Source organism: Astatotilapia calliptera, unplaced genomic scaffold, assembly GCF_900246225.1.
Source record: "Astatotilapia calliptera unplaced genomic scaffold, fAstCal1.2 U_scaffold_2, whole genome shotgun sequence".
NCBI lineage: Eukaryota > Metazoa > Chordata > Actinopteri > Cichliformes > Cichlidae > Astatotilapia > Astatotilapia calliptera.
Genome location: NW_020535729.1, coordinates 835,298 through 861,916, shown reverse-complemented (window position 1 = coordinate 861,916; position 26,619 = coordinate 835,298). Strand labels below are relative to the sequence as shown.

Below are 26,619 nucleotides of genomic sequence, written 5' to 3'. Positions count from 1 at the left end.
ACTTGTAATGATTAGAAACTTGATAGAATTTCAAATCTAGTTTGGGGAGTCATTCAGTGAGAAACAGTGAAATGATTTTCCATGTGAAAAGGTGGACAGCAGAAACAGAAAGAAAGAGTGAAACTAAAAGAGAAACAAAGAGCTTTGGAACAACGAGGCAGCAGGAGGACAGCTGCAGTTTAACAGCTTCAACTCACTGACAGGAAACAACATTAGAAACATCATCATCCTCAACTCATCTGCTGCACTGACACTGACACCTTCAACGGACACACCTTCACTTCATCATCATCAACAGTCCATATGTATGGAAACATCCTGTGAGTGAAAGTGTGTGTGAAGGTGTGTATGTGTGTGTTAGTATCAGGATCAGAGAACGACAGCTTTCCTCTGTTCCAGTCCAGATTCACTCTGATCCTCTGGAGCTTCTTCTCTACTGAGAGAGCAGTGAGAGGAGCTGATGGTGAAAGTGTGTAGTACATACCTAAACTGCACCCTATTATCCATAATCCAGACAGTATGCTTCCCTTCCTCTGCACAGACTCTGCAAATACACCCAGTGCCCACCGTGTACTGTTTCCAACCTCAACATCCCAGCTGTGAGTCCGTGAGTTAAAGCCCTCAAAGCCCAGGACAGCGCAGGAATGATCAAACCTCTCTGGATTATCAGGAAGCTGCTGCCTCTCTCCTCCTCCTTCTCTCACACTGGTCAGATCTTCAGACAGGATGAGTTCTGGATGAGCAGTGTTTGGGTCCAGAATGAGAGGAGTGTAGGAGACCATGTCCTTCATGTTGTTCCAGATGTTGAAGGTCAGGTTGCCCAGGTGTTTGGCCTGGTCTATCAGAGCTCCTGAGGGCAGCTGTGGATCATCCAGCAGGGGGCAGCGCTGGACTCTTTCCACTGCAGCCTTGTAGTTGTGCAGGAATGAGACGTCTTCAGCTCTCAGCTCCTCCTCTGTGGCTCTGACTGTGTCTGAAAGAGCTGCTATCTCTCTGCTCAGAGCCTCCATCTTCTCCTTCATCATCCCACTCTTCTGCTCCTCTTCCTCCCTCAGTGCAGCCAGCCTGGCCTCCTCTTCCTCTGCTAGAAACTGGTGAAGCTTCTTAAACTGCTCCTTAATCTGCCTCTCTGTGTGTCGGGCCTGGACCTTAATGTGTTCTGCTGTTTGATCAAACTTCACTTGAACTTCCTCACAAACCTTTAACTTCTTCTTTAAGGGCTCCAGAGTTTCCTGAAGTTCCTTCTTGTGTTGTTGTGCAGCTTCATTGATGGGTCTGACTCTGTGATTGGTGTGTTTTTCTGAGTCTCTGCAGACGACACACACTGGCTGCTGATGGTCCAGACAGAAGAGTTTGAGTTTCTCAGAGTGCAGACTGCAGAGAGCCTCTGAAGCTCTCTGATCTCTCTCCTGTAAGAACGACTCACACAGGTTCCTTAAAGCCAGATTAAAAGGTGGATCATTCACTGATATTTCCTTACAAACTGGACACTCGTGTGTTGGTCTCTCTCTCCACCATCTCTTCAGACAGTCTTTACAGAAGCTGTGGCTACATGACAGAAGAACAGGATCTCTGAAGACCTCCTGACAGACCGGACAGCAGAGATCCTCCTCTGATCTGGAAGCCATTGAGTCTGTGAGTGAAGCTGAAAACAGCAGACAGGAAGTACAGTCAGTCCTGGCTCCCCTCCCTCCTCTACCACCTTCACTGAAACTTGCTTTGAGTCGTGTTTTTGCTCAAACTCACATTCAGTGTGTGGAGCGTCAGCAGCTTGAAGCAGCAGTGTTGGAGTTTTCCACGTTTCTCTCCTGTAGCTGGACTCACTCAGAGGAAGCTGCTAGTTTGGTCTGAGCTCAGTCTGATCGTCTGTGCGTCTCTCTTTACTGAGGACAAAGAACTTCCTGTTTCCTGGTTTGTCGCATTTGAGTGACGTGAGGGGAGGAGACAAATGTTGCTGTTTGACTTTTAACTAAGGTGTTGTGGATAGGCGTAGCTTTGGGTCACGTGGTGTCGGTAATAGTGATTGCTATATCACCTGTTCACGGCCCGAGGGAAATTTTGTGAATGAGTGGGTGATGGGGGAAGTCGACTTTTGCTGACCGCTCAAGCTTGGAATGTTTTTTGATCACTGTTTTTCTACGGATTTTAAGGATTTGATAACAAATAAAGGAGTTTTAACTTGGAACTTTGACTTACGTTTTAAACAGCGGGCACGTCAACATTATTCCCCTATTCAGCTGCTCGGCGACTCAAAGGCTTGAAAGTCGCCAACATTTGTCAGCAAAAATGTGAGACGGCAATGGAGCGTCCCGCAATCAGCGCTGAATAAACGCCGACGCGAGCCCACACACCGCCACCACTACACCCATAAAATCGGCTAGTCTGACAGATAAGGAGAAGACGACGGTGGTATGTAAACTGTGTTTTTGTGCTGCGTGTTGTTTGTTTGAACGCAGTTTGGATTCTGACCATACGAAGATGTTTTTGTGACACGCCCACCGCTACGTTTGCTGTTCGGTTTGGTGTGTGTGAGTTGTGGCTCTGCAGGCGTTCAACTGAGTTTGAAGGAATCGCTGTTGCCTTTGTTTTGGATTTTGGCATGCTGCTTATGTTGAATGCTTAAAATGAGTGGATCACAGGCTGCATCTGTTGTTGGAAAAACTGAAAAGGATAAAAGATTAATTTCCCTCACTGAGAAAGCTCTTGCAAACAAAATCGAAACCATCCAAACAGATCGGAAAAGGCATGTAAACAAAATGAGAAGTGTTATTATGTCTCTTAAAGAGCTAATGACAGATGATAAAAATCATTCACAAGTCAAAAAACAGTCTGATGAGTTAACACACCTGTTTAAGGATGCCAGTGCATTGCATGAATCTTTACTTTCTCTAATCTCATTTGATGAGAAAGATAAACAAAATACATGGTTCTCAAGCATCGCTAAATACAATAAAGGGTTTATGGAGGATGTTAAGATATGGCTTTCTGAAACTGATAAACGTTCGGGGAGGCCATCATCTGACAAAGCACAGTCACAGGAAACTTCCCTGGGAGGAGAAGTGGAGGTGCGAGAGCACACTGGAAAAGAACCTCAATCATCTCTTAATCCCCAGAATGATGTTAATGATGACGTGTTGCCATCCGACAGTGTGTCAAATCAAGGCAGTAGGTCAAGCTCAAGAGTATCATCTACTTCATCTGCACGTCATATATGATACTGCCAACATGATCACAAATGTGGAAGCCAAGCGGCCAGGCCCTGTCCATGACTCACAAATATTCCGTGAATGTACACTGAGCACAAAATTTGGACATGGTGAGTTGAAAATACTTTAAAATATATAAAGACCAATTGCTTCAGGGACATTTGAACTGAAGTGTATCCTTCTGTCTTAGGAGAGTTCACTGGCTACTTGCTTGGTGATAGGGGGTATCCATGTTTACCCTATTTGCTTACCCCTTACCCTGACCCTGAACCGGGCCCACAGCAGCGATATAATCTGTCTCATTGCAGGACAAGAGCCAGAGTTGAAATGACTATCGGAATGCTTAAGGCCCGGTTCCAGTGCCTTCAAAGACTCAGGGTCACCCCAGAAAGGGCATGTGACATTATTGTGGTGTGAAATGTATAGTTTTCAGGGTTATGTTGTTATCGTTTACTCTGTTTTCCTTGGTCTTTTCACGTGTGTTATGAATAAGTTTTCTTTTTTTCGGTACCGGGGCCCTATTTCAGGAAGCCGGTTTAGAAAACTCAGAGTGAAAAACGATACGCAGGGTTGAGTAACCCCGAACTGTCCAACTCGGAATATTCGGTTTCAGAAAGGCTGATAACAAGTAGTTCAATCAACGCGGAGTTGCTTTAACCCCAAGTTAAGCGCGCGCACGAGGATACATAAAGCCCTGATTAGTGGAGCACAGATTAAGCGAGTCACCATGGAGACGGAGGGAAAGAAGGCGCGGTCAATGTATCTTACAGCGCTTGAGGCTGAAATTCTGATGGCAGCATATGCCGATAACATGCAAATTTTGCGGAAAAAAAGTAACACAGCCTCAGCTGCAAAAGAAAGGGAGCATGCATGGCAAAACATAGCCGACAGAGTCAATGCGTGAGTGTTAATTTAAACATTGATCTAGGGATTTCCACCCATTTAACACGTTATTTTATTATATATTATTTTGTTTTATTTTTTATACATTTTATTTTGTGATGTGATGTGAGCGCAGGTGCAACCCAACAGGCCCCAAACGTTCCTGGCAGCAAGTAAAAATGAAATATAAAAATATAGTCCAAACAGGTAAGGTGTAATTGTATTATGAGCCATAGTGCTTGGTCTGTTTGTCCCATGTAAATCAATTGCAGTTAGAGGCTACATTAATTTTCTTTCTGTAAGCACTTATTGAAATTATCTGAACACATTACAAGTACATATTTGCTTACTCTGTATGCTCAAATGTGACCCGTTATGGCCACTAGAAAAAGAGCGGAGGCCCGAAAAACAGGTGGGGGTCCTCCACCACCACCACTCACAGAGCCTGGCCACTTGGCTTCCACATTTGTGATAATGTTGGCAGCATCATATATGATCTTCACAGTGCAGAGAACACAAATTAGCATCCATTACTATGATGAAATAATTTGTTAGTTTGAAATGCTACAGGGAACTATGTACCTGCACATTAACGCTGTGGAAAGACTTCCTGTTCACATAGTCTCCTTCATTTACTGAAGGAGCAATGATTGGAATGTGAGTGCCATCTGTACAGCCAATCACGCCTGGGAACCCTGAAAATAAATGTAAAATTTAAGTAGTAGTTCAAGTATCACCACATCATAAATTAAGTTTTGTTCATCCTGATACCTGCAATTTTGTGGAATCCCTCTTTGATAAATCTTGTGGGTCTGTGACCGGGGAACACCACAGACGAGTACAGGAGACGTTTCAGTGCAACTGTAACATTCCTGACTGCCCGACAGACGGTAGCCTTGGAAACGTGCTCAGCGTCACCAATATTATACAGGAAGCTCCCGTTTGCAAAAAACCGAAGTGCAATACAAATAATATGTACAGAACTGAGAGAATGTCCGCGATGTGTCACATGAGCAATATTAGGCCTGAAGATGTTATCCAAATAAATTATAGATTGTGCTGAAAAACTGTAACGTTCACACAGAAAATCATCAGGAAATGATAAAATGTCCAAACGCGCTCTAATCACTCTCCCGGCGGAGAGCTCTGCGGAGAATTTGGGCTTCAACATCTACTGGCTCTTCAAGGAAGGGGCACGCCATGTCTGACACTTATACAGTCAGGTTTCCGACACAGAGGCGGAGAACGTCAGGGTTAGTTGAAGTAAACCTGCTAGGGGGCAGGTTAGCTTCACGGAGTGTGTCGTCATAGTAACTCACTCAGGATGAATCTAAACTCGCTTTGTGAAACTGAAAACCCAGAGTTTTCGTTAACTCAGGGTATACTTACTCAGAGTTTGCACTAAACCGGCTTCCTGAAATAGGGCCCGGTACTAGATTTATTTTGTTGTATTTATCTACGACACCACTCCGCTTAAAAACATAGTTCGGGGGGGGGGGGGGGGGGTGCATTTTGTAATTACAGGTATCCCGTCATGGTCGGGTCCGTTTTGCTCGGATATAATTATAATATACTTATAATATATGGTTGATATGTGGATTAAATACATTATTTAATATCAAGACGTTTGTTGAGAAAGTCGATGAAACTCAGTGGCGTATTAATTTTTTCAGTGATGCGGCCTATAAGTACATTGTGCACATTTCATTTTCCTCTTTGACCGGCACACCTGCTGTAAGGGAAAGTTAGGACGGTTGGAAAAAATAATATAAAGTGAGTATTCTTAGTTAATATCATACAACATGTGTTGAAAACGACACTGTAAATATTGAGAGTGACTCTTAAGGTTGATATTGAAATCGATTAATGATAGCCTTACCGTTAATGGGCAGATGTTAATTAGCTAACGCATTGGTCTGTATTTATTTGACAAAAAACGCTACAATTTAAAGTCAAAATCTTGGATAACGCATGCAATTAATGTGCAAACAAGAATGTCACATTTTATTCTGTAAAACAAACGTACACAAAAATCGGGTTTCTCGTTAGCATGTGGTCATTAGCTAGCATCAGGTTTAACGATGCTACTTGATCACAAAATGGCGGCGGGGTAAAAGTAGAGGGCCTTGATGTTTTTGCAACGGTAAATTTTGGTTGGCAAAAATTAATTGGATTTTTTTAATCGCTGAAAATTTAGAGTATCGCTTTTCATCAGAGAGGGGGCGAAAATGACTGGCAGAGCACGAGCGAGATCCAGAGGAAGAGCGCGTGGGCAGGAGACTGCAGCACCTGGAGCGGTAAGGACACCTTTGAATTTACAGTTAAATAATCCTTTAAAAAAAATCATATTCCCGTTACACGCTGGTTAACTACTTTGATTCAGCAGGGGACAGTGGTGCATACAGCTTAGGCCGCATGGCCGATAGAAAAAAGACAACAGGCTGATATTTACTGTGCCAAGCCTTATATTACCCAGTGGTCTGTATCTGTAATGCCAACAAGTTATTATGGGTTTTTTTGTTATTTCTTTTGTACCCCTCACACGGAAAAGGCTTATAGGATGTCCTCACACTGCTGGGCATGCGCACTGGACAAGTTTGTGAATTCAAAACTGGAGAAGGAAATCATCTAGGCTTTTCAAATTGGTACCATGTGAGTTAAAAGGTTGAGGGATGGCAGTGCCGACTGCCAGTATTTTTCCCTCTATACTGAAATTTGCCTCAAACACGCACCAGCAGGGTTGCTCCATTTGTTTTTGTGCTTGTATTATCAAGATCTACCTCACTATATAAAATACCTTGAAAGAATTAGCTGTTAACCCATTCTGTATAAATAAAATAGAAGTGAGTCATGAAACGAAGAGAAATTATGTGTCAGGACGGCATTTCTGCATTTTTTTTTTTTTTTTTTTGTCACCGTGGGAATTCTCTCCATTATCCACAGGACTCACTGTTGTCATTGCCCATACTCTTTGAAAAAGACATGTAGTGCATAAAACATGCTCCGCATTTCATTTACAGAACGTAATTGTTCTTCTCACCTGTTAAAAGTGAAACGGCACACAGTGGCAGTCATTTCTAAAGTTGGACTTTAAATCTGAATTTTTCCAGATTAAAATGATTTTACATAATTTTGTCTCACCCTGTTGCATAAAATGCAGAAACAAGCCGAGGTGTGAAAAACGTTTTCCAAGCGTAATTCTTTATTTACTACAGAAAATACTGAGAACTTGCAGCATTAATGTGCTGTGGAAAATGTAAAGGGAAAACATTCTCTCTGGTATATTTATCTCATTCTTGGATGCGCACATTAAAAGTAATTGTCAAAAATGTGTCTGCAGAGTTAAGTTCCTTCTTGTGAAAAGAATGACCATGCTTAAAGCGACGTCACTTCTCCAACCTTCCTTTTGTTTTGTTTCTTTCTTCAAGAGTCAGGCCCAAGAGCCGGCACCAGCAGCTGCCCCTCCCCCAGAGGCGGGGGACCTGGGTGGTAGAGGGAGGCAGAAAGGTGCTCCAGGACCCTTCAGTGCAGAAGGTGCAGTCAAACAAAAAGTCGAGCTACATTTCTTCTGTTAAATATCTTTGTTTGTCCTTTCTTTACTCCATTTATAAGTAAAGTTAAAAATGTAAACTGATGAGGACTGCACTGCAGAGGAAACCATCTCTTCTAATTGTGGAAAGAAATAAGGCAGTCCGATTCGATAACACTTTCTGTGCATTGCTAGAAATGTAAAATGCAGATTATATATTTGTAGACCAACACTATTGCCTTGTTGTTTTTTACATTCATATTAGTGCATGTGGACTGTTAACAGTCTTCACTTGTTTTCATTAGCTCTTCTACAGATTTCAGCAGGTAAAGCTTGGAGAAAGAGGTGGACGCCGCCGGGATTTTCATGATGCAGGCGTTAACACGAGGCAGGCAATGGAGCATGTGAAGGAATCCAAATGCGGTCAGTAGTTTTAAATCGAAACGATGCCAAATGTAACTTTCTGTAATCTGTGTTGAGGTTTGAAAATTACTACTAAAATTCTGTGTGTGTTCACTTCCTCAGGAGTAACTGGTAATCCCATTCAGCTGACCGCAAACTTCTTTCGCATCCTGTCCCGCCCTCAGTGGGTTCTGTATCAGTACCATGTGGACTTCAAACCACAAATGGAGTCGCGACGCCTGAGATCTGCGCTCCTCTTCCAGCACGAGGAAACACTCGGCTCAGCACGGAGCTTCGATGGAGCTCTGCTTTTTCTGCCGAACAGATTGCACAGCAAGGTACTGTGATGCTCCAAACATCGCGCGTTATGAAGAAAGTGTTTGTGCACGCAGATGGAATTGCCTGTTCGTTATCATTGTAAAAAAAGTTGGTTTCCATAAATCAGTCAGCCTGAATGATCAGGTTAGTGTTAATCTCTTGAGAGATCGGAGTTATTGATTGCAAAACACTGAATTCCTGTAATTCTTTCAAAGTAGTAGTTGTTATATTATAGATGGCACAGGAGTTGACAAAGGCGTTGCTTGGTGGCTTGGAAAGTTGTGGTCTTTTGACAAGCCTGGATTTTCCTCTTATCTCGTGTTTAGGAGACTGTGGTCTGTAGCGAGACCAGAAATGGAGAGAAGGTTCAGATAACAATCACCCTGACGAATGAACTGCCACCCTCTTCACCAGTGTGCATTCAGTTTTACAATATCATATTCCGAAGGTAAGCTTTCCACCTTTCAGAGCTTCTTTTTAAAAAGTGATGCGCAGCAAAATTTTTCCAATGCATCTGCCAATTGAATGAAGTGATTTGCAACTGATTCGTAGTTAACGGTTGTTGATCGGTAAAGTAAATAGTTGCATTTAATTGCAAACATTTTGACGTTGGTACAACTCACCAAAGTATTTTTGATGACTGGAAGCTTTAATGTCTACAGGATTTTGAGAATTCTCAACATGCAGCAGATTGGACGCAACTACTACAGCCCCAGTGATCCCCTTAACATCCCACAGCACAAGTATAGTTCTTTTGTTTTTTCTTATATTAAAATTTAAGGCCTAACATTAACTGCAGAAGTTTTTATATGTATCAACATGAATGAACTTTTTCTCAGTACACAGTAACATCGACCGTCTGCAGGCAAAGTCCTCACAGTTTTTGCCCCCATGTGCCTGGCATAGTTGCCAGATGAAAAGGGTTTGGGGGGTATTTGCTTATCAACAGGTATTTAAAAAAACATTACGAGCTAAAACAATTTCCTCTAAAACCTGATGGTGTCGGTTAGATCTGAAACTTTTAAACTCCTCATAAATGTCAAAGTAAAAGCAATGTATTCTTAACTGTTTTAGAAATTACGTAATTTAAAAAAATTATTATTATTTGTATTTATTTAAAATTTTATGCTAGGTTGACCATCTGGCCAGGGTACACCACCAACATCTTGCAGTACGAGTCCTGTATCATGATGTGCACTGACGTGAGCCACAAGGTGCTGCGCAGTGAGACAGTCCTCGACTTTATGGTCAACTTGAGGCAGCAATGTGGAAGTCAACGCTTTACTGAGATCTGTGAGAAGGAGCTTGTCGGGCTCATAATCCTCACCAAGTAAGATTTGCATTTAGCATCTTGTTTTTGTACTTGTGATGTGTATCACTCTAATGCAGGGGTGTCGAACTCCAGGCCTCAAGGGCCGGTGTCCTGGAGGTTTTAGATATCACCTTGGGTCAACACACCTGAATCAAATGATTAGTTCATTACCAGGCCTCTGGAGAACTTCAAGACATGTTTAGGAAGTAAGTTAGCCATTTAAATTGGCTGTGTTGGATCAAGGACACATCTAAAACCTGCAGGACACCGGCCCTCGAGGCCTAGAGTTCGACACCTGTGCGCTGATGCATTAGTTTCACAGTGCTTATGTGTAATCATATGTGACTTACTAGTGTTTATTTCCAATGTTTAGGTACAACAACAAAACCTACCGGATTGATGGTATTGCTTGGGATCACACTCCCAGCAACACATTCAAGAGGGGAGATGCTGACACTTCCTTTAAGAACTACTACAAGAGTGTGGGTATTGTGCACTCAACATTAAAAAAAAAAACCTCAAGTTCTCATTACATGGACAATTACTGGCAAAGGCAAATATAAGAAATGCAGCACATGGAGCTAAAATTATCTAACTATTTAAAGGGCTAAAATTCAGATTGTGCAAAATTTAAGAAAGAATTTGCATTTAGTGTCACTGGTGCAAAGTTTTTAAAGTGCTGCAAGTAGTAACTTTATGGTAAATTGCCTCAGTTTCAGTCCACACTCAAATATTTATACTTCCTGTTCTTAGCAATATGGCCTGGACATCACTGATGAAAACCAGGTGCTGCTGATCAGCTATGTGAAGAAGATGGGTCCTGCTGGAGCGCCACCTCCTGGTCCAGCCATGCTTATCCCAGAGCTGTGCTACCTAACAGGTTTAACCTTATTCTGTGCCGTTTGGCCCTTTTCGGATAAATGTGCCTCTTTGTTCATCTGCAGGCATCTGTAAATATACGCTTCACGTCTAAGGACCTCAGTCCGTCTGCATTAAAGTTACAATGCTAATCTTACAAACATGTATGTACCACTTTCAACAAGGTACAAGTCAGAAATGTTTGCAGTTAGAGTCACTAATAGTAATCCACAAGAAGGTATTTAGTTTGTTTATTCTGATACCTGAAACATTGGCCTCAGATGTGTTTTATAAGGAAGTTGTTTTATTAGAACTAACTTTTTATAGGAATTTGATATTTTACATTTTGATTGGTTGTGTTTAACAGGCTTGACTGATAAGATGCGGGCTGATTTCAGCATCATGAAGGACTTGAGTACCCACACCAGACTGACCCCAGAGCAGAGGGAGGGACGCCTCAACAGATTTATCACTAATATACAGAGGTAGGTGACAGTCACTAGTATAATCACAATCAGAATAGAAATAAACGGATTGTTTTGAGTTATTGCCTAGGTGGTCTTTAATAGCTAGGCAATAATATATAAAACAATGATTTAGTGTTAACACTGGACTTGTCACATCTATACTGTGCTTAAGAGGAGAGGTGATTTTTGAGGCATATATTTTCAATTGATTATGACAATTAAAGCTCTGATTTTTTTTTTTTTTTTTTTCCCTAGAAGTTGTCTTCATCTCAGACACACTTTGGGTGTTCTGATAATATACTCAAAAGTTGACTGCAAATTTCTTCGTCATTATGTTCTGTCTGTAAGATTCCTGGCTTTGATTTACAGCTTAAATTATTTCACAGGAACGCTGACGCGCAAGCCGAGTTGGATAAGTGGGGACTCAGCTTTGATAAGCAACTTCTAAATCTGGCTGGCAGAGTCCTCCCTGTGGAGAGGATTTACCAGGGGTCAAGATCGGTATAATTTCTTCTTCTCAGTTAATTAAACAGATACATTTAAGGGCTTGTTTAATATGTTTAATATAATTATCACATAGTATGACTACAACCCCTGGGCCGCTGACTGGGCCAAAGAGATGCGTGGATAAGCTGTGATAAGCGCTCCTCCCTTGAACAACTGGCTCCTCTTTCACACCCGTCGTAACGGCAATGAAGCCAGTTCTCTTCTACAGACCCTCAGCAGAGTCTCAGGCCCACTGGGAATCGCCATGGGAAAACCTGTCATGTGAGTTTAGCACTTTTAAGTATTTCTGCAACACATTTTTTTTTTATCACAATGGACTGTCATGTATGTAAAGTGAAGTTTTTGACTGTAACACTTGTAGGTTTTTTTTTCTTGTCTTTTAATTCACAAACGTTATCGTGCATCCTTGTTTTTCTGTAGGATACAGTATGAAGATCATCAGGAGTCTCTCCTCGCAGCCCTGCGGCACAGTGTCGGACCCCAGATAGAGATGGTTGGTGATGTGTGAAGTGCACACACTTGTACATTTACTTTTCAGTTTTCAGGTCTAAAATGTTTTTTATGAACCACATTTGCATTTAAATGCTCGAATTGCAGCCATTTTTTTTATAACTGACAGAAACTGCAGGTCAGTGTATTGTAGTTATGTCACAATGCATTTTTGTCATCAGGGATCTTAATTTTGACGTTTCCCAAAGCGGTACCAGACCTCAGGGTGTTTCTGTTTGTTAGGTGGTGGTAGTCCTCCCCAACAACAGGAAGGATAAGTATGACAGCGTTAAGAAGTTCCTTTGTGTGGACTGCCCCACTCCCAGCCAGTGTGTGGTGGCCCGTACCCTCAGCCGACCTCAGGCACTCATGACTATAGCTACAAAGATTGCGCTGCAGATGGCTTGCAAGATGGGAGGGGAACTCTGGAGTGTGGAAATCCCTGTAAGTCCCACACAAACTAAATACTTCAGATGTCAGAGATTAAAGTTTAAGGTGTTTTGGAAAGCAAAGAGTAGTAACTTTTGAATTGATGAAACTTTCTGGTGCTTTAGATGAGAATGTATTTTTTTTTTTCTCCTTTCATCCAAAACTGGTTTGATTGGGTTCACAATGCCTCTGACTGTCCTTGGGATGACTTCTTAAAAATAGATCCCCAGTTTGATCTCTGGAGATGCAGAAATCATCTATGGTTCTGTAGCTGTCCAACATTAAGAAAAAGAAAGAAAATCTGCTAAGTCATACATCTGGAGCTACCTGCTGTGGCAACCCCTTGTGATATTGTCATGTTTGTGCAGCTCAAACAGCTGATGATCGTGGGCATCGACTGCTACCATGACACCGCTGCTGGGAAAAGGTCTATTGGTGCTCTAGTGGCCAGTCTCAACCAAAGCATGAGCAGGTTGGTTTCTGTAACTGAGGTGGGAATTCACACTGGGAGCAGTGCAATGCTCTCGGTTATGTTCAACATGTGCAAACAAGGCCTCACTTGGCCTTTTGTGTGTGTGTGTGGTTTCCCAGCCTTTAAATGCAATAGTACAGTTAATGATTCAGATGTTTTTCAAGGTGGTTCTCAAAGTGTGTGCTGCAACACAAAGGTCAGGAGATCATGGATGAGCTGAAGAAGACTTTGAGTGGCAAGTTTCTTTTGTCATTTCAAAAACTTTTACTTTTAAATACACAGAGGATCTCAGAAACTGTCTTAACACTTTGTTTTCCAGCTGCCCTGAAAGAGTATTTGAGGTTCAATGGCTGTCTGCCTTCACGCATCATCGTTTACCGAGACTGAGTGGGGGATGGGCAGTTGCACAGTGTGGTGAACTATGAGGTTCAGCAGATCATGGACTCCATCAAGTCAATGGGGCAAGACTACAAGTGAGTTTTTACATCTCCAACGGTTATGGTGTTTTTTAAATGTCTAAAAACCGTTGCCCTCAGAGGCAGTTAAATTTGCACTGTGGGGTTATTGATAATACAAATGGTCATACATGATTCCTTCCTTTGATTTGAGAATTGTAAGGACAGTAAAGTAAAATGACTGGTTGGAACATGGACGTTTTTGTAGTGCTGTTAGTATTTATTCCTGAGCATCTAAAGAACAAAGTTGAGATTATTTAGTAGAAGTGTCAGGTTTTCCCAGAGCCTCTGTCTTTTTGTTGTAGCCCAAAGCTGAGTGTGGTGGTGGTGAAGAAGCACATAAGCAGCAGGTTTTTCGCCCACATAAATGGCAAGGTGTCCAATCCTCCTCCTGGCACCATCGTTGACGTAGAGGTCACCCGGCCAGAGTGGTACGTCTTGTTTTGAGGGTGGCGGGGGTTTTGTTGTTTTTAGCTGTTAACGGTCTTTTGATATTTACATAGGAGCAATTGTATTGTGACAGTACTGTTGCACGTTTGTTTTCTAGGTATGACTTCTATATTGTGAGCCAGGCTGTTCGCAGTGGGAGTGTCTCACCAACCCACTACAATGTCGTGTATGACACCAGTGGACTCAAGCCAGATCACATGCAGCGGCTCACCTACAAGCTCTGCCACATGTACTACAACTGGCAGGTAGGCTGGCATCAGAGTGACCTTTTTGAGTAGAAATCTTTCTACACTGAAAATGTTGTCTTCATCTAAACCGCTCATAATCAGGCGTCTTTCTCCTCAGTGTTTTTAAGGAGTTTTCATTAAATGATGACGTTTTTGAATGATCGACTCTAATTTAAAAATATACAAAGCAATACAATTTAATTTTAATGGAGGGAGAATATCAGTCAAAAATCAATGAGTGATATAATTATTTGATCCCCTACAACCCAGCCAGAATTCTGACTCCAATTGGCAAATTACAATCAGTGAGTTCAAGAGTGTCTAATTATAAAGCACACCTGTCTACAGAATCAATTTCTTCAATTAATTATATTTTTCAGTAATTGAAAAAGAGCTGTCAAAGGACAAACGGGGAATGGGATGTAAGAAGGTGACAATTACTGGTGCAATTATCTGGAAATGTAAAAGGACCATCAGTTGCCCTCGGTTTGGAGCTCCACATACGATCTTTGCTCATGGGGTGCACAAGAAAGGTGGTCATCAGCACAAAACTACATGCCAGGAGCTTGTTAGAGATCTGAAGGCAGCTGGGACTACGGACACCAGGAAGGCACATGGCACACCCATCTTAAGTTCGCCAGTGAACAACTAAATGATTTAGAGAAGGCTTTGAAAGTGCTGCGGTCAGATGAAACCAAAATTGAGCTCTTTGGCATCAGCTCCACCCGCTGTATTTGTAGGACAAGAAATGCAGAGTATTGCCAAAGAACATGATCTCTGCAGTCAAACATGAAGGTGGAAACTTTGTACTTTGGAGGTGTTTTTCCGATAAGAGCACAGAAGACTAAAGGTGGGTCCGAATTAGGGCTGCCACAAACAATTATTTTGATAGTCCACTAGTCACCGATTATTTTTGCCATTAGTCGACTAATCAGATCATCATCGATTGGACGTAAAACGTACCGCTTATTGCACCAGCAGCATCTGCTCTTATATAACTATCATTAGTTTACAGCTTTAAGTGTTTATGGTTTGTGCTAACTAAAGATAAAGACTAGATGATAGTTTATTAAAGTTTAATGAAATCTGCAGATTGTTTCGGTGGAGTTTAATAAACTCAGCCGTTGCTCCTTGCTATCTAAAATATAACAGGACACCGGAGTATATTCATCTCACACTCCTGATAATCAGTTGTCTGCTTGATGTTTATTCAGCTGTGTAAAAACTATAACTTTAATCTCAGCCAAACCGATTTACTCAGGAACAAATAAAATACTAACAAAAAAAAGCCAAACGATAACATTTTTAAGTTATCGAACTGACTTATATATGTTTAACCTGAGTAGCGAAAGACGGCGTTGGCTTTGAAAACGATTTGCTGGGAGTCCGGTGTTCTCATGGCTCTAGTTAGCCTAGCCCCCGGCTCGCTATCGAGCTAGTGGGTAACAGACATCTCCAAAAACGTCGGAGCGCTTTTGAAAATATGTGGTGTCTTGATAAACTGAGCAGATATTTGAGGTTTACACAGCTACATTCTCGCCTGAAAATATGTTAAACGTTTATTTTGTGACCCAGAAAGAATAATAAGAGTAATATTAAAACTAACTAGCTGCCGCCATTGTTGGAAACTGAGCAGGGCTGCGCTACGAATTCTGGGACAAGGCTTCCTCTTCAAGGTTTAACGGCAGCTGGCATCCTTGTACATGCAGTGCTGCCATCTTCTGTTTCAGTCTGTTATTACACCCTTAAATACTACTACTTATTCCTGCGTCTTTTGGGATCTTACAAAGCTTCAAACGACGCGTCGACTATTAAATTAGTCGTCGGCGGCGATTTTGATAGTCGACTAATCGTGGCAACCCTAGTCCGAATCAGTCTTCCAGCATGATGATGACCTAAAACATACTGGCCAAAGAAGTAGTACATTAAGGTCATTGAGTGGTCTAGTCAGTTTCCAGACCTCAATTGTATAGAAAACCTGTGGAGGGCGCTTAAGCTTTGAGTTCCCAAGTGGCAACTGAGAAACCTAAAGGACTTAGTTTCTGTAAAAAGGACCCGGCCAAAATCACTCCAGAGATGTGTGCAAACCTGGTGACAGACTATACGGCTGTACTGGCCAAGACTTCCTTCACAAAGTACCCACTTGTGTTTTACTTGTGTATCAAATACTTTTTTTCACTCAGTGACATGTGAATCCATTCACAACTCTGATATAATGGTTTTTTTTCTGTATTTGTTCAAATAAAACTGCCATTAAAAATTAGACTTCATTTCTGTGTAAGTGAGCAAACGCATAAATTCAGCAGGGATCAAATAATTTTCCCCGACTGTGTAAATGTCACTGACTTTGGCATTGTGTTGGTCATGCCTGATTGTTTTTCTTTGTGCTTCAGGGGATCATCAGAGTGCCTGCTCCCTGCCAGTACGCCCACAAGTTGGCTTTCCTTGTTGGTCAGAGCATCCACAAAATTTCCACAAAATTTCCAGGATTATCCGTTATGATAACCGAGACGACAGACCAGCTCGAGAGACAAGCTAGCTGCCATCAGGACAGTGTGGGATAAGTGTGTGCACCACCTGCCCCTGTTTTACATCCCTGGGCCTAATGTCACCATTGATGAGCAGCTGATCCCATTTAGTTGTGAAACATATTGCTTCACGTGTAAATATGTTGTGTCTTTCCACTCACTCCACTTGATTATAACTGATTTATTTTTTTTATAACATTCTATACAAAAACAAACAAACAAACGAAAAGCACATTAATTCATAAATGTGATCTAACAAAGGTAAAGGGAAAAAATTAACCATGTTTGCTGTTCATATGGCTTGTAATTGGGATGAAGTAAACATCTGTTGAGTAATTTAACATAAAATTGTTTGATAGTGTTAATTTGGAAAGCCAAAACTCTAGCGGGTCCACCAGACCCATGAGCACTGGCTGAGTAACAAAAATATGAACACCACACAAGGGTTAACTGACTCTCAGAACTTCACATATAGTAAGCGCCAAAATCTCCACCCCAACACTTCCCTTCAACTTGGGTGTGAGTGGAGCCACCTGGTGGTTCTCCACACATAATCTCCCCAGGACCTGAAGGAGGAATAGTCGGAGGTGGAACAGGGGAGGCAGATGAGGAGGGGCCAGGGAGGTCTGGCGGCGGCGGAGGTGGCTTGCGGTTTAACGGATGAGGCCGTCGGTCAGAGTTAGCTCGCTGCGGGAGAGGTTTTAGGGGACGTTCGGGGTCGTCGCCTGCTACAAACATACCTGAAACAAATGAGAGAAAATGAAAGAAAAATAAGAAACGTGATGAGTCAAATACAAAATAAACACATCAAATACACATTTACATTCACACAGATGATTTGTGGGAAAAATAATTTAAAAGTTCCCTTTATAACCAGACATTTGCTAACCTGAAACATCTGAGAAACAGAAACATTTCGGAAGTCCTTAAAAACTTAAAGTATCCTCACTCTAAAAAAACTAAAACACTGGATAAATCATCTGTAACAGTCTGTGAAAGGCAAAGAAACGCAGCATGCTTCACAGAATTAAAACTTGCAGGAAAAAAGGCCTTTAGGTTATCACTGACATTAAAGTTCTGGCTTCAAAATAACTGTTACCAAGAAAACTGCCAAGCAGTGACACTTGCTCCTAGAATGAATGTGGCTTCCTAACAGAAGGCTGATTGGTCCAAACTACCTGTAGTTCATCTAGAAGCACATAGCTTCAAGCCTGGTATGATGGATTCTGTTGTAACTTTGACCTCATGAATCGCCTGAGCAGTTTCACAAGCTGGCCTGACATGCAGCATGTTGTGGTTAGAGTATCTATGAAAACAATTTCCATCACTGATTTCAGTGTGGTTAAAGCAGTAATTTGCTGAAGCCAAAGTTAAACAAGAAGTTTCAAGTTACATTCATGTAGCCCAATTACTTCTCAAATTAATATTCATTTGTCCACTGCTACTGAGTCTAACTAAGACTACTTTTCTTTTTGGACTTTTTGATTTTTCTTTAATTGTGATTAGCTTCAATGCCAAAAAAAATTGTTTGGCACTTTTTGTTTTATTTCCAGCCTGAGGAAAAATGTGCAATAAAACAACATTAATACCGTGGACAACAGCCTGCACACGAGAACTGGATGTCACCGGTTTCTTTTGTGCATCATCTTGAAGCCTCAAGCTGAGCATACTGGTGATCACTATTAAAATATAAATCACGCTGTGTTCAGTACGACGTAACTAATGACCACAACTCCCTTTTTGCAACCAGAAATTTCGCCACCTGCTGATCATTAGAAATTAAAAAGGGGGAAAAAAAACAAAACAAAAAACAAAACAAACAACAAAAAAAACCCCCACACATACTGGGATCTACTGCAGAGTCTATGTTGAGATTGCTGAAGGCTGCAGAAGGGCCGCCGATATCTGACAGGGCTCTTCTGGCAGGGGCAGGAGGGACCACTGGTCTGGGAAAGTCATACTCGTAAACATCCTCCACACTGGCCTCCTCCTTTTTGTCCTGCGGAACAGCTGAATGCTGAGGATGGTCTTGGAGGGGGAAAAAAAGTAAATAAAAATGAGGTTTTACCCTGATATTCTTAATTCTGTGATGTCAGTTTATCCACTACTACTAGAACAAATAGTGTGATTACTGTTAGTAATCCACAATGATCAAGCACTTCCCATACACTGAAGTGAGAAACTGAGAATGTTACACAGCTCAGAGTTCTGCGTCGTCTCCGACGAGCCGGCCTGGGCCTGGATGTTACACATGGATTCGTAAACCTGGGGGTCCTCAGAGTCACTGTCCCCCACCTCACTGCAGGCACACAGCAAGACGGAGAGAGATAGAGGAATCATTTAAAGGGGAACAAACTGTGCTCATTTTCATTTACCATTTATACTTTCAGGCCACCGTCCCCTTAAAGTCAATTTTCTTCTGATAGGATGCCCCGTGCAAACAGCTGGTTTGAACTGTAGGTGGTTGGGGACAGAGCGGTGTGCCTGGAAAGTCTGCATCCTGAGCTGACTTGCAGGGCTTATTTGCAATTACACTTAACTCATAATCTGAAATTTTGTCTAGTTACCATGGTAACACTACATGACCAAAAAACAAAAAGAAAGGAAAAAGTATTAGAAGCAGATTTTCCAAAGGGCCATTGTTGGCGATCCTCTATGGCTGACTCTTACACAAACTAATCCTCACAGAGAAGGTAATATTCTCAATGACTGAATCTACCCTTTGTAAGCTAAATCACCAAACCTCTGATCAAAAGTTCATCATTTCAGTATGCTAACTTCACAAATAGACCGCTAAACATCTAGCTCTGCTTCAAACAAAAATCCACCAATCACACAGAGGTATGAATGCTTCCAAATATTACACATTTTAAGTCTAATTAGTCGTGCATGGACCCAGCGAAGGCATCTTTGTAGGCTCACACCACAACTTTCAGCTTTCGAGTTTTAAAATTTAAGCAGATTTCCTATCCATTCGAATTCCCTACATTTTAGACACTGTCATCATTTTAATCAAAGAGACAAGCTGAGATCCAGCTGCCTTCATCTTCAAGCACTGTCCTTTAAATTATTTAAGGAGGTGAAAAACAGAGAGTTCTCTCTAAGGAATGGGAACCTCGAGAGCCCCCTGCTGGACAAAATACACAGCTTCAGATTTGAGGGTTGCATTACTGTGTGTCACAATAACCTAACTGAAACTACATGTACTATGTTGAATAAATGTTTTAATCAAGAACCTCTAATGAAAACTTAATAAAAGACTATAAAAGTATAAAAGACAATTTGAATAACCTAGTAATTCAAATAGCCTCGTCTAACCAGCTCCTCAGAATAACTTAGACTCTGCGTTCACTTCTGCAAACTCTCTGCAACTTAGTCTTTCTGAAAGACACACACTGTTTAAACCTCTGAATGCAATATCAATGCTGCAGATTATATTATTAATGCAATCGTAATGATGATGATTATTTACCAATAGCAATAAAATAATTTCCCTGCTCCACACTATCCCTTTAACTTGTTTATAGACCAACTTTCTCACTTTTCACTCTACGAACTGTTTGAAAGTCACTTGTAACCTTTCCCAGCGAGATTTTTTTCTCTGCAATTCACTATACAATAACATAACCACACACATAAGCACATTTTATTACCTGCTGGAAGGTCTGAGCATGTTTGTTGATCTGCTGGTATTTCTAACAACCCAAGATCTATATTTTTTCCTTAAAGACAGCGCCATATAGCCCTGTTGTGGTGGGGCCTTCGTTGCAGGGCGTAGCACCATGTAGTTTGCTGCCCAGGCTGGCTGGTCCGGGGTGGAGGGGAGGGGTCTCCTTTGGAGTCTGGATTCCTGGCCGACCAGGGAGGGGCGCTCCGGTGGGGGAGGAGGGGGAGGCTCTCTCAGTGCTGGAGGCAGAGGTAGAGGTTTGTCCCTGTGAGTGGCTACCATCTGGGTCAGAAGACACAGGACAGGATGTTTTTTGTTAGAGATGTGAAGACTCAAGTACACACACACACATCCTATTTTGGTAATAACAATAATTGTGTTAGCAGGGCTGGCAGCACACTGGAGGTTTAATAAAAAGGCGTCACTATTAATCTTTAAGTCACAGGCAAACAGTCGAGCAGTTGTGAATACCAACACTTAGCCAATTCACATAATTTCCAGGAACCTGCAGCCACATTAACACATGATTATTTTTGACTATCAAATGGACATCTGACAACTTCAAGGCTTCTAGGAAATATTGACTAAAATATACGGGCTCATTACAGATTTATCTCACAGGCTCTTTTGATCACAACTAAAACTATAAATGCTCTTTTCTAGAGAAGATATTCATATCGTTAGCTACTCATATACGTGTATTTATTGATATAAAAAGTGAGTTAAAGCTGGTAATAGGAGGTGGTTAGTTTGTGATATTACTCTGACCTAAATGTACTGCGCTTGTAATGAAGTTTGTGTCCCAGCAGCAGGTGTTGGCCTTAACACTTTGCATATGACTTCCATATGATTGAGCAGTTATTACTTCTGGTTCAACTTCTTAGTGTATGTTTGCACAGGGCTCTTCTTAAAGGCACTATTCAGAGTGAGAATATTTCAGTGACCAGCAAGTCTTGAATGCACCTTTGGCCAATGCAAGTGTTTTTCTAAAAACTATTTTTCCACCCTTTGAATTCTTTTCCACAGATAGTCGGTCTCAAAGTCTTTTGTCTTTAGTGGGACTGTGGCTCAGGGGGTTGGGAAGCGTATCTGTAACCGGAAGGTCGTGGGTTCGATCCCCGGGCTCTCTGTCCTGGTCATTGTGTCCTTGGGCAAGACACTTTACCCTACCGCCTACTGGTGTTGGCCAGAGAGGCTGATGGTGCAACATGGCAGCCTGGCTTCTGTCAGTCTGCCCCAGGGCAGCTGCGGCTACAACTGTAGCTCCACCTCCACCAGTGTGTGAATGTGAGAGTGAATGAATAGTGGCACTGTAAAGTGCTTTGGGTGCCTTGAAAAGCGCTATATAAATCCAATCCATTACTATTAGTGCACTCAGGTGTGTACTTACTTTGACTGTGGCTCCCTGACTCAGTGCACTATGGGAGGTGGAGGACCTCTGCTGTAAGAGGTCCAGTCGCGGAGGCAGCTGAGACACTGGAGACGGAGGGCGCTCCACCTGCACACCCGCACATTGATTTACAGATTTTGTAGTGGATGAAGTGCTTGTAATATTCCTCAGAGATATTTACACGATAAGGATCACTCAAATCACCTTTCATTCCTTTTCGGATGCTCGGCTTGAACTTGAGCAGGTCATCTTGACCATATCTATTAGCTAAATTTACTGAGTTGTTGTAGCAATTACCTGATTAATATTGTGCATTAATAAGCAATCGAACAGCTGCATCTAATAAAGCACCCAGTGAGCGTCTAAATATATGTACGTGCTCGTCTTACTTTGGTGCAGGCCAGCCAGATCATGACAAGTTGCTGGTCTTCCAGCCAATCATCCTCTTCCTCTTCGTTGCTTGCGGCTTCTGCTCTGCTCGACCCCTGGAAACCAGCAAAGGAAGCCCCAGTGGCCTTTGGGTGAAAGGGGTCCACTACAATAGGCTCCGTGCCTTTAATCTCACATCGGCAAAACGGGCAGCCCTGACCCCCCGATTCCTGAAATGCACACACGGAAAGACACAGCAAGGTTAGGAGGTAAAGGCAAAGGAGCTGACTGAAGCTTTCATCATTTGTGAAAGGCTTTGCTTTGATTTAAATCCAAATTACAGCTGCAAGTCTTTTCAAGACTGAAAGCTTAAGGAGGAAACCATGAAAACTACCACAAAAAGAGTCACCCAGATAGGATGAGTTATAATGTAAATAAAACTGAAGATGTCAAATAAATGTTGTACATCAAAGATCTGCAGAAGGAGCACTTTAACAAAAACTATGTCTAAAGAACTCTGCAGTCATGCTGCGATTAATTAATCTGTTACGTTAGCCCGGAGAGCATTTCTGTCCTGAAGGCAGAGTATTGAGAACAACACGACTGCGCTTGGGAAGACAACGATTATATTGTTCGTCTGATGTGAACATCAATCAAAATAAATTCCGTATAAGGAAGTCTAAAGTCCAAAGTCCATCAAGAATAAACAGCACATCAAATTCATTCATTTAATCACTCACTCAGGGCAAACAAGTCCTTTGTGTCACTCTTAGCAAGTCTATGTTCCCAGCCAGTAAAGTCTATTTAATCTTTTATGTTTGAAGAGGAAAACTCGTTACAGTTGTTAGTAACAAGAAGGATTTTATTAAAGGAAGTACAAAAAGAAAGTGCTTCAGCTTCACTGACTGTAAAATAACATTAATAAAACAATAAAGTTACAGCTACGTGTGACCTCGGTGCGTTGGTCCAGTCGTCACCTTGTTGTGTTTTTATCAGCACCCTCGTTAACCTGATCTCACTTTAGATTTATTCTTAGTGCCGATTGGCTGCTGAAGCTTGATGGTCAGTAACTGGAATCTCTGTCCCTCCCATCTGTCTTTCTGTTGCTACAGGCCTGTTTTGGATTTTGTTTTTGGTTCTTAGTTAAAAAAGGAAGAAGAAAAAAAGTAGTTTAGGGGTGAAGCCTGAAGCAGACAGTCTGGTGTGGTTCGTTCATGGACTCCTTCCTCTTTTGTTTGTTTGTTTTAGCCGGAGTTCCCATCTCTTTTGCTTCCCTTTGTTTCACACTTTCATTATTAAAACTCAGCAGCACTGTGGGATCTTATGGCTCAAAGAACCGAACGTATAACTTTGGGGACTGCAACAGTTACACTGAGGAACATGACACGACTCCTCTACTGCAGGAACTACTACTAATAATTAAATAATAATAATAAAAGACTTTATACTTAAGTTTAAACATGCAGATCAGAGAGTGGAGTAAAACACTTGCAATCTGAGAATGAATCTAAATCAAAGACTTATTATTATTATTAATTGACCTATTTAAAAAGGCACCGTTGAACACAAAAAACTGAATTTAAAGAAAATTCTACAGCAGAAAAAAGAAGATCCCTGTCAGGATTTATTGAGCTGCTTCAAATCAGTGTAATAAAAGACACAGAGAAACAAGGGAAAAAGGGAGACCGTTCAACACCGGCTGCTCATGTTACTCTCATCCTGTAGAGATTTATTCCTAAAATCAGTCATTTTATGCATCTGTATTTGTTCTCTGCATTAAAAACATGCACGCACATGAGAAACAAACCTGAGTAACTTCGATGTGGTCCTGTGGAGACGGTTCACACAACCCTGTCAGGTCTGGGTTCTGTGCACGGCCATCTGGGAAAAGATAGCTGGAGAACCACGGCACACAGAAACGCAACCAAGTCACGAAAAAAGGGTCATTTTCAGATTTTATAAATCAACAGTAAGAAGCAACAACCTTGCCATGTTTTTACAATTCATGGAGGCTGCCAAACAATTTCTCATTATAAAATCCTTAAAAAAACAAAACAAAACAAACAAGTTTGTTTCTCTGCAGGATGACACAAACTAGTTAATTATAGTTTGTGTCATAATTGTGACACCATTTCATCCACACTGTCCAACCTGTTCCTTGTAAGGTTTTTTGTTAAAATTTGAGGAACTACTACAAAGACTCCACCCTCCTCACTATTAATTCAGGAACCTAAAGTAACATCTACTCAGTAGGCTGAAAAACAATACTCTCCCCTGACAGCTTGCAGTTTAATAGTGCTATAAATCTACACTAAATACTAGTTCATTAACTCTGATGATATGCGACTCACAATCCCTCTCTATATCCATCAACGAGTGCTTGGAAGAGTGGTTTGTTATGCGGGATGGTCTGCAGGATGTTCCCATCAGCTGTCACATAGCCAATTGCCCACTGGCCCAGCCGAGTGCAGCTCAGCCTGAAGATATAGCTGTGAGAGAGAGTTATTTCAACCAACAGCTACAAACTCCTGCAACAAAATATTTAATACAGTAGGGATTTTCCCCCCAAAAGTATTATAGGATATATCTGATCTGTGAGGCCTACCTGCCAGGTATGTGGATGAACCTGTGCAGTCGAGCCTTCGTCTCATCGTAGGTTAAGAAGGCTATATAACCAGGGTGTGTAACAGCCAGGCTGTTCCAGTTCCTTAGAAGAGATGACCATGGCTACAAGACACAGATTCACAAATGCAAACATTTTATTTATGTTGTGTACATCAGCTCTTTTGAAGTTGAATTCACAACAAAAATCAGGTATGAGACTATAATGCATATAGGACAGAAGATCTGTTAGCAGCAATAAAATTACAAACACCAACTCTGATCGCTGGCAACACTACAGAAAAACATATGCGAGTGGGTTCAGACACTGCTGCTGCATTTACACAGGAGAGACTAAGCGGGACTCAAATTTAAAGAAATAAACAAATTTAAGCATCCTCGTGTAATTCACCGCCTTTACTAAAATGTTATTAAAGACCAAAAAAGACCAAAAAAGTGGACCACATCAGTCCAGCTCTGAGGTCTTTACACTGGCTGCCTGTCCGTCAGAGGATAGACTTTAAAGTTCTGATGCTGGTCTATAAAGCTCTGAATGGTTTAGGACCAAAATACATCAGTGACCTCCTGACCCAGTATGAACCTTCCAGATCCCTCAGGTCATCTGGATCCGGTCTTTTATCAGTTCCCAGAGTCAGAACCAGACACGGAGAAGCTGCATTCAGCTTTTATGCTCCTTATATCTGGAACAAACTCCCAGAATGCCTCAGATCAGCTGAAACACTCAGTTTATTTAAATCCAGGTTGAAGACTCACCTGTTCTCAGCTGCATTTGAATAAAGCACCAAATCCACACTTTTAAGCTTAAATTTCAAAACTTACATTAACTACTGATTTTATCTACTGTTCTGATTTTATCTGTTTTGATTTTATATACTGTTTGTTTGTTTGTTAATTAGTTAGTTTATTTGCTTGTTTTATTAAATTTTAAATCATGCTTTTTATTTGTTTTTGTTTCTAATGTCTCTGTAAAGCACTTTGAATCACCTTGCTGTTGAATTGTGCTATACAAATAAACTTGCCTTGCCTTGCCTTGCCTAAAGTGAAAACTGTGCAATTTTACAGTGAACTACTCTGAATGCTTTGTGACGTACCTGAAAGAGCCTTGTAAAGATGTCAAACTCGAAGACGGAGATGTAGTCGTTACAGGTGAGGTCGATAGTGGATTTGAGCGCCATGGCCTCCAGACTTGAGCTAATAGGGTGAAACTCATGAAGAGCCTGCCGAAATGTCCTCCATGGCACTATGGTCCTGGATAGAAGGGAGGGAGAGGAAACAAATGTTTGTTGTGGGGACATTGCCTTTCACTATTAGTTAAGACCAGAGGCGGAGCCAGACATTTGAAACACCCGGGAGAGAGATACTCCCATACAGTATGTGACAAAATTTGATTCGATTTGATTGATGACCCTAATCACGACCTTTTGACCTCCCCCCTCCCCCCCCCCCCCCCCCCCCCCCGGAATTGTGTAATTTGATCCCCTAAGCGCGCCACCTGTTGCGCCACCTGTTGCGCCACCTGTTGCGCCACCTGTTGTTGGAAAAAAAAGAAAAAAGTTTTTAGAGGGAGGGAGGGTCTGCAGCAGGGGAGGGGAATAAAAGCAGAGAGGAGGCCGTCACAATTTCTAGGCACAGACGCAAGATGGATCCTTTCATTCTGCAGCCCAGCAGCGTTCCTGTGTACTTGGACGGCGAAGAGATCAGAGAGGGAGGGAGGGTTCCTGAAGCATAGCGGTGATGCAGCAGTTGAGTCTGTGCTGTATAGAGAGACAGAGCGGCAGTTAGTTTTCCACAAACTCATAGTTTGAATTCTGTTTCAATATTATGACAATTTTCTCTGTATTTCTTTTTTTTACAATAGCGGATGTAATTTTACTTTCTTAAGCTGCACCGGCGCTTGTAATGGGAAAAAAGAGTGACTTCCTATGGCCTGTAGAGAACCGTTTCTTTCAATAGTATTTTATTTTCCTATAATACAGACGCAGTAAAAAAACCTTTAAGATGATCTGCCTAGCAACAAATTGCATTTTTAGGTTACACCAT

General features: G+C 41.7%; 3 protein-coding genes across 4 annotated transcripts; 1 reads left to right on the top strand and 2 right to left on the bottom strand.

Annotated features, from left to right (window-relative positions):
* Window positions 1–230: 230 nt before the first annotated feature.
* Window positions 231–1,643, bottom strand: LOC113017765 (nuclear factor 7, ovary-like). The gene has a single exon (XM_026160881.1). The coding sequence runs from the start codon at window positions 1,626–1,628 to the stop codon at window positions 231–233; it is 1,398 nt and encodes a 465-aa protein (XP_026016666.1). The 5' UTR covers window positions 1,629–1,643.
* Window positions 1,644–2,266: 623 nt separating this feature from the next.
* LOC113017739 (piwi-like protein 1) lies at window positions 2,267–16,609 on the top strand. Its single transcript, XM_026160848.1, is given in 22 exon segments — window positions 2,267–2,409; window positions 6,286–6,385; window positions 7,517–7,644; window positions 7,934–8,040; window positions 8,143–8,357; window positions 8,664–8,785; window positions 9,000–9,080; window positions 9,470–9,667; window positions 10,023–10,131; window positions 10,403–10,529; window positions 10,875–10,992; window positions 11,361–11,475; window positions 11,555–11,742; window positions 11,902–11,974; window positions 12,214–12,414; window positions 12,768–12,871; window positions 13,036–13,106; window positions 13,191–13,344; window positions 13,632–13,757; window positions 13,874–14,021; window positions 16,397–16,523; window positions 16,569–16,609. Coding segments are annotated over 21 exon segments (2,622 nt in total). The 5' UTR covers window positions 2,267–2,409; window positions 6,286–6,316.
* A 323-nt stretch (window positions 16,610–16,932) lies between these two features.
* LOC113017744 (E3 ubiquitin-protein ligase CBL-like) lies at window positions 16,933–25,824 on the bottom strand. 2 transcript variants are annotated; one of them, XM_026160854.1, is made up of 10 exons: window positions 25,671–25,824; window positions 24,563–24,684; window positions 24,309–24,446; window positions 23,765–23,852; window positions 21,978–22,187; window positions 21,589–21,696; window positions 20,185–20,480; window positions 18,700–18,830; window positions 18,377–18,559; window positions 16,933–17,271 (listed from the first exon to the last, which is right to left on the bottom strand). In XM_026160854.1, exons 1-10 carry the CDS (start codon window positions 25,752–25,754, stop codon window positions 16,997–16,999), a joined length of 1,635 nt encoding a protein of 544 aa, XP_026016639.1. In that variant the 5' UTR covers window positions 25,755–25,824; the 3' UTR covers window positions 16,933–16,996. The 2 variants fall into 2 exon arrangements, with proteins under 2 accessions (XP_026016639.1, XP_026016640.1); XM_026160855.1 differs by having other exon boundaries at window positions 18,727–18,830.
* Window positions 25,825–26,619: the final 795 nt, after the last annotated feature.